At 36.4% G+C, this 19,498-nt stretch overlaps 1 protein-coding gene across 6 annotated transcripts; it reads left to right on the forward strand.

The window, feature by feature from the left end:
- Positions 1-10,107: 10,107 nt before the first annotated feature.
- LOC139983627 (polyubiquitin-like) lies at positions 10,108-18,893 on the forward strand. Of its 6 annotated transcripts, XM_071997303.1 has the most exons (3): positions 10,108-10,277; positions 11,130-11,208; positions 16,840-18,893. In XM_071997303.1, the coding sequence occupies exons 2-3, from the start codon at positions 11,205-11,207 to the stop codon at positions 17,370-17,372; spliced, it is 537 nt and encodes a 178-aa protein (XP_071853404.1). In that variant the 5' UTR covers positions 10,108-10,277; positions 11,130-11,204; the 3' UTR covers positions 17,373-18,893. The 6 variants fall into 6 exon arrangements, with proteins under 6 accessions (XP_071853404.1, XP_071853405.1, XP_071853402.1 ...); XM_071997304.1 differs by lacking the exons at positions 10,108-10,277; positions 11,130-11,208 and adding an exon at positions 11,236-11,346; XM_071997301.1 differs by lacking the exons at positions 10,108-10,277; positions 11,130-11,208 and adding an exon at positions 11,373-11,670.
- The last annotated feature ends 605 nt before the right edge of the window (positions 18,894-19,498 follow it).

The following is a 19,498-nucleotide window of genomic DNA, read 5'->3' on the forward strand; positions in this document are numbered from 1 at the left end:
ATTACCGACGGTAGCAAGCTGTGTGTGTATTTTCTAGGATCGATGGTGGTGTCTAACACTTCTGTTACACCTCATTCGAAACTAGGTCAGATTACCGGCATTAGACGTTTCTTTTTGCGCGAGTCTTTACAGACGTGGTTCCGGACTACAGAGCAATAAAAAAAGTAACATTCACTCCTTGAAGTTACTCCATGCTGACAGCCCTTATAGATGTGGCAAGGATACGGACGAGAGACTTCACTTCTGTTGGTTGCAAAATTCCATACACCATGGAAGCAAGGAACTCCCAAAACTAGTGTTGTAGAGGGGGAGCGTATTCTACGTTAAATGTATAGTGACATTTGAAAAGTCGGTCTGTCGCCTCTACGCCTCTGTCCCTGCTTGAATGGCCAGTTTATCTGCTACAGTGAAGAATTGTTTGGGGTTCAATTCTGGTCCGAGAGATAGGATGAAAGGCTGCCAATATTGTCCTTGTCTGCCTTGTGCTGCGCTCTCAATATCTGTGCCCTCCTGTTTGGTGAAGATAAAAATAAATGTGATGAAAGACAAGCAATATGGTATAAATCAAAACATTCTTCAAAAAAGATATGTTGAGAGGAAGAGTTCGATGTGGACTAGACTAGAATATTATTTAGGAGAGAATGGAGAAACAAGAACATGACTGGCATTGTACGAAGGAGATATATCAATTCACGATAGGCAGCAATATGTCATCCATGGCGGGTGAGATGTGTTTTGCGAAGGTGGATTCAAATTCAACCTAACATTTATGGGTTATCATTTTTATTGCGGCAGGTACATGGTTACCAAACAAGGTTTCTTGTTAGTTGTTTTCAGAAATTTATATTTCTAATGACAAATTGTTCATGACATCTCCTGATTCCATTACATCAGCATAAAAAAATCCAGTGAACAAGGAATATGATTTACATTTTAGCCTACTGATTTCACTAATATGTCTATCTGCTTGTAAAAGAAACTGATTTCATAAGATTAGTGAATATTACTGTAACAGTTATAATAATGACTGATGGCCCACTATATGTTTAATGAAATAACAAAAGCATACCAATTCTTTTCCAGTTTCCACATGATTTAAATACAATGGTAATGGTTTAACAGAATCGTGATAGCTTCATGCTGTAATGGCTGTAGCAGTAAACTACATTTTTCAAATGATTAAGGGTGCTTACAATCTATGCATAATAGTACATTACTGTGTTTTGCAATTTCTTCAGCAAATTATTTTCAAGTATTATTTATGAGGTTAACCTAGATCCATTTGGGACGATCGAGTACATATTGCAGGACAGGCGTGCTTATTCGCCCGACGATCGGGTAAATAGGCCCCACCAATTATAATAATACTACCTAGGCCATATTTGCTATAGTATAGCCTAGCTAGGCCTACCTAGCCTACCTCGCGCACTAGCCTAGAATAACTAACGTTACGAACTGCCAAGCTTTTATTCTGTATTAATTGAAAAAAAAAAAAATACATACATACCCTCGAACAGTGTAATCACTTCTTCGTGGAAATCTTTATTTGTAAGAAAAGTTCTTAAAGACTCAGCCATTGATAATTTATAAACTCTACTCTAGCTTAGACATACGGTCGTCTGTCTCGTTCATGACTAGCTCTGTGTACGACGTACGTACGTGCAGTAAAGCGAGTACCTGGCTTCGCTCATAAAGCGAAGTATATAGTAGTATACGTACACAAGTTGTAGCGCTCGTTGTCACTTATTTTTGTGCGGCATATTTGCAAGTTTTCGGATGACGTAAGAGCATTTCTATTCTCTGATTGGATACATTTTTCAGTGGAATACAGAGACTGAAAATGGTAATATGCCATGCCACATGTGATTAGCTGATTGGTTAATACAGTCAGTCCAAAGCAGCGACTGAACGGTGTAACTGATAATATAGTCTACGTAGAGTGTTTCTCAGTCTAAGCTCAGTGTAAAACACTGAAATAAATTTCAGTCTCAAAGAAGACTGAAGAAGTCAGTCTATCATTTTAAGAGAGTAGGGATAAAATTACCCCATGCTAACCACGACAAAATACCACCCTTTTCCATGGTAAACTGTGGTACCATACCACAATTTGACTGGGGTACGTATTCTGGGCCTACGGATGCGGTTTACCACAGTTTTACGATAGTACCATACCACAATTTATCCACAAATTTACAATGTTTTTGTTTTAACTTTCTATTTGATCTTCACCATGGTTTTATCTCAAATTAACCCAGTTGTGCATTTTCCCCCCGAGACCATGTACCCTTGATTTTAATGTTACTCTGCCCACAAGCAGTAGTTTGTCACTGTATATACATGACTCACCCATGGATCAACTATAGGAGGTTTCCTTTGTGACCCATATTTCGTGTATAGGAGCATTGTGGTACTGATATTGAATTGGTATGGAGGATAAATGGGAGTGGTGGATCTCTGTGGCCATGGCAACTGTATATGACAGCACCATTAATCTTTCATAGTAACTGAAAGGCTCGGACAAACCAAATGTAAATTTCTTTGGGCGAAATGTTATAAAAATTGATAAAAACTTGTCATAATGATATGCAGTCACTGTCTGCACATATTTCATCTGAGCCCTATCAGGGACCAGTTATTCTAATCAGTTATTGTCACCAGTATAACCTGCATGAAAATATACCCAGTGAAATGACCCCTGTCCCGATACCATCAAGGCTCCATACACTCTGAAAACAACCTGGTGAAAGTTCACCAGGAACTGGTGAAACTTTCACCAGGAGCTGTGTTTATATGCCACCCTCCATATCCTGGATGTTTTCCCCAGGTTTCTTAGTGAATGAGACTTTAACAAAATCCTGGTAGAAATAACCAGGATATCCTGGTTAAATTTCCTGGTTAGATATTATCACTATTCTGGTTAATATCAATGGGTATTTCACCTCATTCCTGGTTAAATTAACCAACATTTCTTGGTTGATGTGACTACTATCCTAGTTAATATCAAACGTATTACACCTCTTTCCTGGTTACATTAACCAACATTTCCTGGCTGGTGCCAATACTATCCTGGTTAATATCATAGAACATGCTACCTCTTTCCTGGTTACATTAAATATTTTCTGATTGATGTGACTACTATCCTGGTTAATATCAAAGAATTTGCCGCCTCATTCCTGGCTAAATCCCCACTTTGCTTGTTAATGCTATTGGGTATACCAATTAAAGTATTGGTGTGTTAACGAACTATAGGATGAAAAAGAGGATTAATCAGGTTTTTCAGTCACTACTAGTTTGTACCAAATATTTTTGAAAACCTTTTCTTTATCAGTTCCGGCTGTAGGAAAGGAATAAATTGCATGAGCCTGTCTTTTATAGCAAGTGCAGTAACAGGCTGCGTTGGCAGCCAATAATGATCACGATTCTTTACGGTGGTTTTGCTCTGATCTTTTCCGACGAACAAGAAAATGGAGACTTCAGTACACACAGCCTGTGTTCATGAACTTTCATAATAGGCGAAGGTCAAATGTGTAAAACTGCAGTAAACGACAGTCGCTTGGAGCAAAGTGAGTCAATAGTGTTTGTTACTTAAATCACTTCAAAACCAAATGGGATCGGTTCGAGATTGTTTTTGTTCTCGTCATTTTACGGTACATGAAGGTAGGAGCACTGAAAGATCTCTGTCAAAGCGGTTTCCTTTCATTTTAGACAAGTTTGTGTTTGCTTTGCAAAGTCCTGTCACTTCTGGCTGACACCCCAGTAAAGTAATTGTTCAATTTCCCAACATATCAAACTGGTCCCACTTTACCAATAATCGGTGGGCTATCAATGCAATTCCATGTGAATTAAACATTAAGCTAAACAATAAAACGTACTTGACTTACACCTATGAATGATTGCAAGGAGGTTGCAATAGAACATGCAGTGTTATGCACCCTTCGATGTTGAACTTCCCCAAACCAACAGAGTGAGAAGAGAAAATGCCAAGTACTTAATTTCATCTGCAAGAAAAGATTTGTGAAATTAGTATAAGTTTGATACAGTAAAATAACATTCACTGAAGTTTCTTCCCCCAACCCCCCTCCCCCCTTCTGAGATCACCAATGTATCTCACTGCTCTATGGTTACACTTTTAACAAGGACTGACACTTACTGAAGGCCATGGTCACACACTTTGTGTCCAACAGATGTGTAATTTCACAATTCAATTCACTTTTATGATTTAGAAAACAGGAAAAGCAGCTTGATTGACCCTCTATTTGTGGACATATTTCAGGCTTCCTGATAGTTTGTAATGAACTGCGCTCCTCTCTTACTTGTCTCAATGCTATTCAATGCTTAATTCTATCTAAAAAATCCTTAGTTAGGAATTATACCTTTTCACTGTTTTCAGTTGTGTTTTGCATCTCATCAACTTGAAGACAGTTAGGTAAGTATCTTTGCATGTAAATACCAACACTAGTGAGGTTTAGTTTTTTTTATGTTGTAACAATCAATATTTTGGATATTGTATCAGAAGGTGAAAGCAATATAGGAATCACATATGGTGAGGAACAATTATACAGTGGAAGGTAATCGGTAGTCATGGCCATGTGGAATACACATGATCTGCAGAGTGATTTCCTGTTGTGCCAAAGCATCCATTTCTGATAAAGAGAGCTCTTACACCTTTGTTGCAAATAATCAAAGTCTTGCTCTATCTGTAATTATAATGCAATGGCATGGACACACATGTTAACCGTTCTTACATTGACTAAAACAGATGAAACAAATTAAGAATTGCATGTAAGACTCACATACACCACGGAAAAATAAACTAGAAATCAGAGACTTGCCATCTATATACAATATAGACTGTACGATATGCTTAGAATAGTGTACGATTATATGTTGTACAGTCCCCAGATTTGGCTTTTCAAGTTGCTTCCTCCTACATTTTGGGGTTAACAAACCCGAAGTACACTCACTCACAGCTAGGCCTATGAAAAACATAACAATTTTTTGAATAAATATCTTTCTTTCTTTTCAAAAACCACAACTTCTCCTCGAAGAACCAAATTCCAATCCTTTACACAGATGATTGAATTTGTTTGAAAACAAATATATCAAAACAATCAACGCAAGTATTTTGTTAACAACAATTCGATTACAGAGATTTGCTCGATAAAGGTAGTCAATGGTGGTTTCTATTCTTTGTGTGATTTAATTGGCTAATAGCTCATATCATTGTCTGGAAGCATTCTTGCATCCATAGTTTCCAACGAACACAAAGGATGTTGTTTACTTTCAACTACTTGTAACTATATGGAAACTAGTTTACTGCAAACTTCGTGCTTCAGAATTTGACAATAATTTTGTTGTTGTATACTAGTTACAGCTTTCATCATTTGATTTTGTTGTGCACAAGCCAATGATTGTCAGGGGTCATTATAAGTAAGTATTGTGCGTTCCTGTAGAAGTACTTTAAAGTTTTTCATGGAGGTCTGTAGGAATGCAAGGTTTTCTGAGCGGACGCAAACATTCTCAAGACGTGTCAACTTTCAAATCTTGGTAAAAACCAAGAGTTATAGACATTTTAAGTGTATGACACTGTTTAAGATTAATCATGTTGGGTTGCGGGAATTATCTGGTATTGACAAATGATTTCTGTAATCGTTTCCGATCCTTTCCAGAAACAGGTTCAGCTCATGGCATACAGCATAAACATTGCAGCAACATAAAAAAATGTTCACTTGTTGCTTATTTTCATATGAAAATGGTATATACATTTGAACGGCAAATCTTCTGTAGTTAAGCATATCAGTATTTTGGTATGGAGATATTTTTAATTCTGCTTGACAGTATTCAGTTGCATTACATTGAACAGTGCTTACCATCCCAGGGCTAAGTATACTGCAGCTATCAGTTTTTTTCCATGTAGTTTGCAATGGTATGGAAGGCTCGAGGTTGTGTTTAATGTACTGTACTCTGTCATGGCTGTTAGCTGCTCTTGGGACAAATCTTCTATTTCTGCCAAAACAAAATGACTCATAACAGCAGCAAAGAGTTATTTATTTCTGCACCTAACAGAAGCTGGTCACATTTGTTTGAAAATATTTTAAAAGTAAAACAAAATTAATTCCAAAGGTCTCTATTTGAGTTTTTTACCAAGTTTAAATACATACCAGTTTATATCTATGTATAGTTGTAAACATTCCTCTTTCAAGAGATGAATGATAGGGCAGTGACATCTCCAATGAAAACTGTAAATGTCTCCCTTTTTGAATATTCAGAAAATCATGCCATGGGGAGTCCCTGCTATGGGCAGTTCAGTTTATTGAGGTTAACACCAATTTCATGATCTGCTGTTCCTAAATGGAAATATAATCTGCCTAACTTACAGTGCTCCAAAACCTACTTTTGGGGAGTATAATAATAGTATAGAACAACACGAGATGTATTAATCCAACGATTCATATTCATGTCTGTTTCATATTGCTAGGAGTGTAAGGAATGCAAAGCTGTGACCTAGTCATGTGGTGTTTCATTTTACATTTCTCATGTGGTTAAAACTTACATGTGACTAGGGCTAGACTATACCTATATCATTGCATGGATAGGCTTAGCCTAATTAACTTACATTTCAGCCAAAACCTATTAGAGTTTGACTCACCAGGCCACCCCCCCCCCCATACCTTAAAGCATTGATTGTTGACCAATTTAGATTGAAGTATAGTCTAAATTAAGATTAACCATACACGAGTTTCATGGTTTTTATAAATGAATATCATAAAATTATCATTATTCTCAATACATTTCACATTATCAATACATAAAACCTAATAGAGCTTAATTGCTATAGCCTAGCCTGCGTAAGATTTACACTAGGTTAGTCTAGGCCACTACAATAAATGCATCACATGCAACAGCTATATTTTCTTCTTTCAATGTCGGCAATCACTAGTATAGCCATTTTCCCGAACATGTAGACCACACGTGGTCTAAACATATCCACTGTTTAGCTTAGGCCTAGTCTTTTTAAAAGCGAAGGCAATCTACGGGTTCTAAAGTGTGCTGACCCAAGCGTAAAATATTGCTGTGTATAAATGTGTGGCTTTTGTTAGGTGTGCCCTCAGAAGTTACCATACACCACAATAACTCGCATTCGGTAGAAATAGAAGCGCCCGTGATTTAGCGAAGGTCTAGGTCTTGCTAAATATGGGTATGACACATTGTAGGAATTCTTTGAATTATAACCATCTAATTTTAAGCAAAGTTATCTCCACAATCTAAATGGACAACAATAAAAAATAAAAAATAAATAAAAGAAAAAAGAAAGAAAGAAAGCAACAGAGCAGAGACAGTAAAATATCTGCAAACCTTTCCAACTAAACTGTTTTTGTTATTTTCAGGTTTAATTGACGCTCATAGAAATACCGTTTTATCGTTGCGGGGTATGGTGGTATACCTACCTGGTCATGCGTTGGCATGACGAAATCACCCGTTCATCGACAGGTGTGTGACCTCCAGGTGTGATTGAAACAACATAGGTTTGGAATCATAGACCTGTTTAATTGAAGAATAATTTATTGGTCAATAATGACTTAACCAATCAATAATGTATATGCGCCGGCTATAGCGATATATCATTATGATATTCATCTGTTACAATACGGTGACATTTTTTAAACAATTTCTACGGAGTAGATTAAGCCTTTATACCTCAATTATATTAATGCATAGTGTACTTATCTGGATTTTTTTAATTTATTTTATAAATATTTCGGTATAAATGGTGATCAAAATCTAGAAACTATATTTGTGTATAAAGTTTGGACCCAGACATACATCGAGATATAATCAGATTACATTTCCAACTATGAATAACGTTTCGAACAGTTATTTCTAACACGGAATGGAACATTTTAAAAACACTGGTACACTTTAAAAACCAGGTGTAAAAGTTAACGTGGTATAAATGTGAGGTGGGGGGGGGGGGGAGGGTATGTGGGTAAGAGTTGTGTAACTTTTACACAACTCTGAGTACATCATGCATATCAGGCGATACAAAGACATGTTGATAATGGTTTGCAAATGCGTATACTGGGTAAAATTTGGACCCGTTTGCCAGTTTCTACCGGTAAAACAAAATACCGGCGTATTTTGTAGCACTGCACTGTGTAAATTACATTCATATTGCAATTTTGATGTGTATAAACCTGCTTTCATACCACGCGCTGCTTGTAGAACGACAACACGGAAGCCACTAAAAGTCCGAGAGTTGTTTTAACAATTTCTGGAAACCATCAATTGAAGCCACAAATGGAAGGTATAGGATGATGTATTTCGTGCATCAGTACTTGCCTTCGGTTTATGCGGAAAGCACAATATTTGAATTAACTCATGAAATACAATGTCATCGTTGGATGGTGAACAAAAACTGTTTATGTGGTATATACAATTCGCCTAGGCCTCAATCATGTTTATCTTTAGGACTAATTGTTACTGTAAGGTCTAACGTTCAGTTCAGCTATATGACTAATTGCAAAGTGCCAAACCTAACCTACATCATGTAGTCTCGTTCGCACACCTCGGTCGTTTCTCTCTTCATTTTCACTTCTTGCGAAGAGAGACAGGGTAGTGCCAAAAATTGAAGTAGGGAGAATGACGTCATGCGACATATACTATAGCTTTACTTGGGCGGCAAGAAAGTACCTGCGCGTCATACAAACATTACTTCTTTGACATAACTAAAGTGATAAAGTTGACATAAATCACTCGAAATGGTGATATCGTGTGCCGCATTCGGGTGCCAAAATCGTCAAAACTGCGGCAGTGGACTCCAATTTCACAGATAATTCTTAGGAAGCGATAGTAGAAGCAATTACATGGGAATCTAATTACGTCAATTTAATAACTTACTGCTGTATTGTTATTCAATGGACCCTGGATATAGTTAGCCTAGGCCCCTAGACCGGCTACGGCTGTCCTTTCGGGATGCGATATGACTAAAGTCTAATGACAAAACTTATTACCACCTAATTTTACTTAAAACTGTATCCTATATAATATAGCATAGTTTTCCCAACTCCCAGCTTATTATTGTAAGTACTACGATGGAGCAGATAATCCATTCGTATTATTGATATTATATTCTCTAATATTTATAAGTATGACTGAGGTGATGATGACCTTCCCTGGAGGTATATTGAATAAAATCACTTCGTAAATACGAGAAATATATCAACGCTAATGTAGTTCGTAATAGACTGAGGCTATCATCATTCTTGGATCGGAGACGAACTCCATAACTAACTAGATCTGCATTTGCCGGCAAATACGCAGTATTTGTAGTGCGCGTGGAGGGTTTGCAGTATAAGGAATGACGATTCGGTTGTTCATTGTGTTATTTTTCATTGGGCGGACAAGACAACAGGGAATTTAGTCATGTAAGTACCTACAAAGTGAGGGCGTTTGTGAGCGCCGTGACAGGCTCAGAAAAAGTTGGCCACGCAACCATAGCCTCTGAAACTGCAAATGTACATAGACTATATTTAAACTTTAAGTTTCATCGTCCAGTCATGTAGGTATGGGTCACTTGGCCTGTGATGTCAATATTGTAGCGCGCACGCGCACTAAAATAATACAAACAGTCGGTCTATTACTTGCATATGTGAATACCTGTCTGCTTCAAGTCGGATAGTTGTAATGTTATTTGCCTTTTCCTACTATAGACGATTTTCACTTGCTTTTCGTTGTCTTTCATTTGGTTGCTAGCTCGATAAACTTTCCTTGTTTTTCCAGTGTATATATATATATATATATATATATATATATATATATATATATATATATATATATATATATATATACATATACATATATATATATATATATATATATATATATATATATATATATATATATATATATATATATATATATATATATATATTAATATCCTTTTGAAAAATTGAAATTTGCGCGCCACGTGTAAGTGCTAACAGCAACAGTCGCAGACGTGGACTTCAACCGTCATTTCCATATACTGTGGTAAACCTGTTTGCTCAATGACTGACTATATACTTATGAGTTACAGAATTGTTGCATTCTTAAAACCAACGCTCCTTTCAATAGCTGATCATCATATTCTCTGTCGTTAACATACAAACATAGCTTAGCTGTTACGAAACTACTCTAATGTGTATGTGCAGTTAGTTAATATTTATGTGGCGGCTGTCGTTATTTCCACCATAACCTGACTCAGAGGATTTTGTTTAGTTTTGAAATTTTATAAGAAGGTAAGCAAGCCACCGTTTGTTTAAAATAAGTTCCATAAACCTTAAAAAAATCAAACTGTAGGATACTTACCTATCTCTCGTTATAGATATTGCATGTGCCAAGAGTTCCCGCCTGATGTCAAATATTATTATATTATTTTTCCCTGTTCCATCAAAACGATCAAATGGGTATATTAAGTTCCTTTTAGCCACTTAGAACTGCTTGATGATATTAAATACAAGTTTGAGCCGATGAAAGACCTACGATGCATCAATTTATGTCTAAATAACTCCTTCAATATAACACAAATTTATTTACTCTGAGGAAAACAAACGCCATCTTGTATTTATATTGCTTCTATTGTAATACAAAAACAAATCGTTAAGATATTTCGTTGTGTTTGTTACGATTAAGTAGACACCGTATTGTTTCTTTGATTGTTATATATATTCAAGCAGGTATCCCTTTGTTGCTAGACTTGCTTTATATTTCATTTTTTACCAGCAAGTCTAGCAACAAAGGTATATACCTGCTTGAATCATATATTAAAAAACAAAAGTATTTATATATATAAACATTATATATATATGAATATTTAAAAAACATTATTGGCCCTAAGTTGATGGAAATATATTTTTACCTGTCCTATTGGACATATTCATAGTGGCTCAAGCTCACCCCCCCCCCCAAAAAAAAGGGTAATTGTTGTCGCATTCGTCATTGTCATCATTGAATTATTATCATCATTAAATCTTCATAGCCACCGATATCACCATTACCGTCATCACCATCAACAAAATTATTAATTCATTAATATGCTAATTTGTTAACATTATTCTTGTTTCATGGAATATTAATTTTCATTTTATCAGAGAGAAGAAGGAGACAAAAGAAACAGAGTGGCTAATACATCTCTCGCTACCAAAATTCTATCGAATAATACCAACATGCGTAAGTAATGAAAGGAATGTGTGTCTTGAAGAGCATCAAAAAGAAAGGAAAATGTAGAACTAAGCAAACAATGACCTTCTCTGCCATAGCTCCATGGGAAAGCATTAAACTGAATTGGAACATTCACAGATGTAATGGGTATGTCATGTAATATCAAGACATATCTTGACCATGTAAACTGAGTTGAAAGATCAACTCAAGGTAAACTTTGAAATATTAACAATGACAACTTTCACAGATGAAGTTGACATTGCAGGTAGTATCAATATAAGTGTTGGCCGTGGAAACTGAGTTGAAAGAACAACTAAATGTAAAAAAGGAAGAATGGACTTTAAGCTATATGCTCTACGAGGAAGTATTGTATTGAGTTGCAGCTTTCATCGGCGTATGGTGTGTATTACGTACCATCAAAATATGTGATTGCTATGTTAACCGAGTTGAAACACCAACTAAAGTTCAAAGGTAACTTCGGGAAATGTCAATTAAGCAAACATGTTTTTTTGTTACAACTGCATATGTAGTCATCATGAATTGACTTAAGAGTTTCACGGCTGGTTGGACTTGTCAAAATGCCTTAAAAAAATAAATCAAATGGGAACTCAACTTCAAGAAATAGATGACTCCAATCTTCAAACTTAAGATCAAGGCGGTATACTCTCATATCGTTCTTTATACACGAAAAAAAAAAAAGGCCAGTACTCTCGTGCGCCAGAATACGCTTATATATTCCCATATGCAGTGAAACCAACTTGCAAATGTATGTGCTCGTGTTTGTGATATACGGTTTTTATCCAGAAACTGCTTTGCCTTATACCGTAACGATGGTGACTAGATATGAACATTTTGTCGAACTTCCTGTTCCATAATATCAGACGAATCCATAATTACGTTTTCCAATGTGTGATTTCTGCGCTAATCGACTCCGTCCTGCATGTATAGCGATTTAGTGTTACTTTGGGGCGCTCAGTTTCTGTTGACTGAAGCAGTTATCTATCCCAGCTAAGCTCAATTCATGAATTTCCTTATGTTTTTTGGTCAAGTCAAAAAGTTTTGGAAAAGTTTCTAACACCCAAGAAACTTTATGTTGTTATCTTACTCACAAGACTCTAACTTGGTGACTGGGAATACTATAGTGCTCGGTATACTATTTTCTGGTATATATTATATGAGTTCATCTCTTGTAAACTAGAATGCAATATCCTTCGGAGAATATTCTTTATTGGTTTGCTGTGAGGTTTTGTAATGCCTATACGGTGACGGTATACAGTTGTGGGGAATACCGTACTTCACTGCAATGTACACACTGCAAAAGTTGTGCATGTACGTACGTGCAAACTGTACATGCAGTGTACATTAAATCGCATGTATGGCTAGTATTTGAACAAACGACCACATGTCAGTTTTGCTAAATGAGGTTGTTATTGAGTAAACAGTAGTCCACAATCACTGAAAATATAGAGAATATCACTGCAAGACAGGGTAGGTGACCTGTTATAAAGAAACACAAGTAAACCAAATGCATGCATAACATAAACGAAACCTCGGTCGGCCCGGGTGCGAATATATTTTTCCCAAACTGAACTGACACTGAAATTATTTCCTCGTTTCTGGTTGGCTCTCAGCGAGCACGTGACATACTTTAGTATTCAATATGGATCTCTCCATACTCTGTCGAGATCAGTATGATCAACACGAACAAATTCAAGATATTCACATAAGCAACTTTCCAGAACTTTTGATAGATATATATGAACGAAAGAATATAGTGTTCTTAACACAATGAAGCAACTATTCCCAACTACTGCACCCATTATAGGCAGTCCTCCATCGTTTGTTTACTCGCTTAACTCCGCTCTACACAACACATGTAATGTAGCCTATTGTACTGTGTATAATATACAACACTATAAAACACAGTGCATTTGTGATTGTATACATGTAGCTGATGGACATATGTACGAGGTGTTAGTGTACATTCGGAGTTTAGTTAAATGTTTGAAAAAAGGATCAGGAGTGACACTCAAGTCCCCATCAAGGACCATATAGGAGAGGAAAACAAACTGAAGATACAAACACTCAGACGGCCAGCGAGTGTGTGCCAGCCACTGATCTGTACACCAACAGTGGTGCCAGCCAGTGAGTGTACACAAATAAGGCATTTGACGATACGTCTGTGTCTTTTGACTCGGAAACCTATACGGAAACATATTGGCTCGCTGAGAGCCAATCAGAATCGAGGAAATAATTTCAGTGTCAGTTCAGTTTGGGAAAAAAATATTCGCGGCTCGGGTGTGGCAGCATGGCATTCAAATCAAGGTATGCATGTATTATCATTAAAACGTAAACAAACTATATAAGGCGGCGCTAAATAAATATACTATATAGTCAAGGCGTTGTTATACGAATCGTTTGATTCTTATATCTTAGAAGGTACTTACGTAGCCTAGCCTATCAGTGGACTACCGGGATATTATACGTTTCGTTAGCTGTATTTTACAACGGTTGCGGATAAGAACATTTCACTTATTTGAATTTCAAAATTTGAATGCGGTTACAATTATTTGGCTAAACATTCAACTGTTTACTTAGATTACATATCAAATGAAATATCGAAATGTCATGAAATGATTCAATAAGCATAAACCTGTACTAAAGTTTACTATCGGGATATTATAAGTTTCGTTAACTTTATTTTAAAACGGATGCATGTGGATAAGAAAATACAATTTAGTCAAACGATGAGTACCGTAGTTATATTAGACAGCTCGAAAGTACTATGCGTACCTTAGTGTAGCGCCATATGCGCGTTTATTTCAGAGACCAACCATATCCTAACTAACGAGAACTAATTAGTACTCACATAACATGTTTATTACCAAGCATTCTTTAATGTAGTATCACATTTTCGACTACTTCAGAGATTTGTACTAAAATCACCTCATTATGTGGAATAAAGGACCGTGTGCATGATTAACGAGCAATAAATAGTTTTCCAAAGCATGTTTATTGTCAAGTATATCTTACTATAGGATGACCAGGTAGTTGTAATACAATCGCCGGTATATGTAACATAGCAATCAGTGTACACTCAACCATGATTAGCGAGCACTAATTAGTATTCAGATAACGTTATATTACCACATATACCTTAATATAACAACATATGTTCAGGGAGTTGTACTACAATCGCCCATATATGTAGTTTAGCAACCCGTGTGAACTCAACCATTACTGATGAGCACTAATTGGTATTCAGATAATATTATATTACCTCAATGTTGCAATATATGGTCAGTGAGTTAAGAGATTTGTATTAAGATCGTCTCTTTATGTATAGTTACAGATCGTGTGCACTCAACCATGATTACGTGATTACGACTAATTAGTATTCATAAAGCATGTTTATTAGCACTTTAGCCTTTACTACTTGTTTAATTTTGTCATCTGCTGGGAGTCTCTCAATCAGATCCACAAGTGGTCTGGGATTCCTCCGTATACACAATTCTGCAAGTTAACACAGCCACTTACTACCTCGGTTAGCTCCTCCAAATTACTACAAGTCCCAGTGAATACTGTCCAATCAGTTCTATCCAGCACATCCTGTAAATTGGTTATATTAGCATAATTTGAGCCTCTTTCCACTGTCTTCCTTTTATTTCTATTTTGGGTACAGTTCCGATATTTCTCTGTAAAGTTTGGCAGGACACCGATAGTATAATGATCCGATGTAGCTAATGCATGCAGTTGCTTACAAATATAGCAGTCCCCTATACAAATACAGCATCAAGTAAAGACTAAGAACGGGAAAAGTAAGAAAGTCTACAAGATTCTTATAACTCATAGATTTTAAGAATACGTACAAGCTCCATGTTAAAATCTTCAATTATAACGATATGTTAGCGTGGATTTCTACCTTGTTTCAGTCAGTGCTCGATTAGTTCTTTGTCAGCCATTGCAAAAATATAGGCCGGGTATATACATTCACAATATTTTCGAGACTGAACTCGGAATGAAGCGCGGTCGTGTGCTCACGGCGAGATTATTCGATGTCTGGCGTCGAGATACTCTGCTCCATTGTCGGAGAAATAACTTTGGCTATTATAATTGTCTTACTGACCTGTGATAACAACTTGATACATTTAGAATGTTGGCATATATGTTGTGAAAGTTGTATGTGCTAAGAATTTCATTTCTGTTTTGTTTATTTGTTTTGAAATTCTTAGCACAAAAAACTATTCATGAAAACTACTACAAGGACGGGTATTCCGCCTAAAGATACACGAAACTTTCAATAATTTTGCTGAGAACTCAACTTCAGTCACCAGAAAATCCTTTCAACCGATTTCAATCGATATACATACTTTTTATCTTCACGGAGATTTCACTGCGACATGGAAATGTACGCTACGAGCCGTTAAACGCTTTCTTACAGTCATACTTCTACAGTGTACTGGAATGCTGGTATTTCTACAGTGTACTGGAATATTGGTATTTAGCCAATTTGTCAGTGCAAAGGTACACCCTTGTCTGGTCAAACTCGAAACTGCTCATAGCCTATTTTCCAGACAACCATTTCAGACATTGCTGCCCCTAGTGATGAATGAAGAATATTTCTTGCTAACGTCCCCAGACACTCAACACGGGGGCACCTGTACAAGGTTCAATCTGATAGTTAAACAGGGGCACACGAACTGCGAATAGCAATTAATAACTGGTGATAGAATTCAACTACCAGTCATACCATAGTATGGAGAAGTTTGGATAAATCAGTTGAGTGTAAGGTTAATGACATATGCAGACCAGAACTCGTAAGTAAATAATCAATATCTGACCTATCATAACGTCAGAAGAAATTGTATCATTAGTGAGACTCGTAGTGTTTCGAAATATCTTATTGGGTATCAAAACTGGAAGACAAAAATAAAAAAAATATGAATTGTGAACTCAAGTTTTGTACTTTTTAACTGTTGATAAGTTGGTGACCATTAAAAAAGTCAGTACAGTTCAGTTCCGGTTAAGTCGCGGATACAGAAGGTTAGTAGTTTGCTCATAAATTCCCAACGCAGGCTACTTTTTTCGTGAATTTTGTAGCTGACTTTTGTGATTCTAAATTCGATTAATGCAATTTAATGATGCATTCCTCCATTTCCAATTCATTCTATACTTTGAGCAACAATATTGGAACTTAACTGTACCCTTATCGAAAGAGCTGGGTTTGGCAAAATATTAAACTTCAGTATATACACGTTCCTGTATAACCGATGAAATATGCGACAAAACTCATTCAGTCAGCTGTCAACCTAACTAGATAATTAAGCTGACAATGAATATCAATTATTAGCCAATATAGGGTCAATTGTTTTGCCGAAAAAAATTGGGAGAGCTTAATCAAAATTAAATTTGAAGTAACATTCAAATTCATAGACATGGAAATAGGTTGGTAATTTTGTTATGGGTACGGGGGGTGGCATCCGAACCCCAAGAACCCTCCTCTCATTGGACGGGCATGTATATGCTAACCTGATAGTTTCTACTATGTATATATAATATTTTATATATATAATATATAATATTTTTGCCTTCAATCAGAAAATCGTCATGCAGATGAAACATGTTTCGTTTTTATTCCAGTCTTCGTGAAAACAATTACCGGTAAGACAATAACTCTGAACGTCACGCCCTCAGATACCATTGAAAGAGTTAAGTTCGAAATCCAAGACAGTGAAGGCATTCCTACTAATCTACAGGGAATTATGTTCGCTGGAAAACTGTTGGAAGATGAAAGACTACTTTCTGATTACAATGTGCAGAACGACAGCACTGTCCACCTTTTTTTAAATTATAGTCGTAAAGATGCAGCACTTTCTGGTTTTATTCAAGTCTTTGTGAAAACAGTTACCGGTAAGACAATGACTCTGAACGTCACGCCCTCAGATACCATTGAAAGTGTTAAGCTCGAAATCCAAGACAGGCAAGGCATTCCTACTAATCTACAGGGAATTATTTACGCCGGAAAACTGTTGGAAGATAGAGGAATACTTTGTGATTACAATGTGCAGAACGAGAGCACTCTCCATCTTTTTGTAAAAAATCGTAATGAAATTGCAACACGGTCTGGTTTTATGAAATTCGTATATGGAATACTAAGTAGGGTGAGAAGGTAAATATTCTGAAAGGTTTACCTTGCGATACCATTAAAATCATTAATTCTACACTAAGAACACTCAGCTGTATATTTTGTTTTATAAAACAACACAAACAAACAAACATGTTATTATCAAACGTTCTTATACAATTACTTACATATTTTGTAATATTTAGTCTATGAGCATTCTTCATGTTTTTGCAGAACATTCCCAGAGAGCACAATAAACTTGGGCCAACATTCGCAAATTGGCTTGGCGAAGTGATGGGCCAAAGGATCGCTGTTGGTTGGGTTCTTTTTTGGCAAAAGTTTGGCCAACAAATATTTGTAAAGTTGGTCCAAATATTGTTTATGTATATACTGTTAACCTTAAGCCATCGTTACCAGCCAATTGTTGGCTATAAACTTGCTGTTCGTTAGCAAAACATTGGGCCAGCCAACGACTATTATGTTGTTGGTCAACTTCTTGCCAAAGGAATTATGTCAACGATGGTCAAACATTAGTAAATTGGTTCTAGACAAATCTATCAAAGCATATGTAGTCCATTATCGAGGTTATCGTCATTCTGGGAGCGGCGAGGAACTCCATAACTTATAAAAACAGTCGGCCTATTACTTGTGTGTGTGTGTATATTTTTGTGTTTGTGTTTGCTGCAAGTCGGATAGTTGTAATGTTATTTGTCTTTTAGCGAAATGTTAAGGATAATTAAGACGTCTCCCTGAAGAAAAGTAACCGTTAGTTCATTTAATTCTTGTCTTTGTATATATATTTGTTATCTGTTACTTTATCTGTCAGTGATATCACCAGCCTGCAGAGCATTGCTCACATTATATTCAAGCAAGTGTAAAAGTTACGTTTATCTCCAACCTCTCCTCTTCCCCTGTTGCACTCTTCTCTCCATCCCTTGTCTACTATTCCCCTTACATCTATCTCTTTCTGTCACCATGCTCATTAACCTGTCTGTATTCTGTGCGTGTTTTTGTCCCTTATGTTACTGTTACTTGCCATTTAGCCTTTGAAGAAGATCCTGCTAGGATCGAAACGTCAGGCTAACTTACTTTTACATATTCTCTTACACAGGCTCTCTAGTGGAGAAGCAGTTTCCTAAAAGTTTTATTTTATTTTTATATTCAAGCAATCTGACTGTACGTATATACTGCTTCTTTCTCTCTTTCTAATTTGTCCTACTTCATTTTCACTTTCTTTGTCTTTCATTTGGTTGCTAGCTCGATAAACTTTCCTTGTTTTTCTAGTGTCCTGTTTATACTATTCTACGTTTTTATTATAATATATATTAGTATAAGCATGTACCAAAAAAAAAATCGATAAATTGAAATTGAAGAACGATCTTGTAGTGTAATCACTTTGGAGTATATAGATTGTATGTTACCTTGATATGTATGTTAACTTGAAACACCCGTAGCTTGTATGACACATGGTCATACACTACATGGAGAGATACGTAGGAAACGCCATGACGTTTGATAACTACTGACACATGGAAGTTAGAGAACACGACAAATAAAGACAGAAAACCTCCTTCGATGGTTATATTGTTTATTGCGTACGTTTGGTCCATATATAAACACCACATATCTCAGTATTTTGTCTTAGTTCAGACTTCTTCATGTGACGCTTCCATACCATCCGCTCTACGATTCAACATTGACGAGTTCACATATTCTCGTGGAACTGTTGCGGCCTAATCCACGTTATATACCACGGTGATGCACGAAATACATCATCCTATACATTCCATTTGTGGCTTCAATTCCGCTAGGCTGATGGTTTCCAGAAATTGTTAAAACAACTCTCGAACTTTTAGTGGCTTTCGTGTTGTCGTTCTACAAGCAGCGCGCGGTATGAAAGCAGGTTTATACACATCAAAGTTGCAATATGAAAGTTTAAACAGTGCAGTGTACCAAATTACGCTGTTTATATTTTGTTTTACCGGTAGCAACGGGCAACCGGGTCAAAATTGTACTCAATACGCGTTTGTATACCATTACACATGACTTTGTATCGCATGATTTACTCAAAGTTGTGTAAAAGTTACACAACTCTTTACCCATCCCCCTCACTTTTATAGCACGTTAACTTTGACACCTGGTTTTTACTGTACCCTATGTTTCATTGAGTTTTAG

This window comes from Apostichopus japonicus, chromosome 16 (genome assembly GCF_037975245.1).
Source record: "Apostichopus japonicus isolate 1M-3 chromosome 16, ASM3797524v1, whole genome shotgun sequence".
Classification (NCBI taxonomy): Eukaryota; Metazoa; Echinodermata; class Holothuroidea; order Aspidochirotida; family Stichopodidae; genus Apostichopus; species Apostichopus japonicus.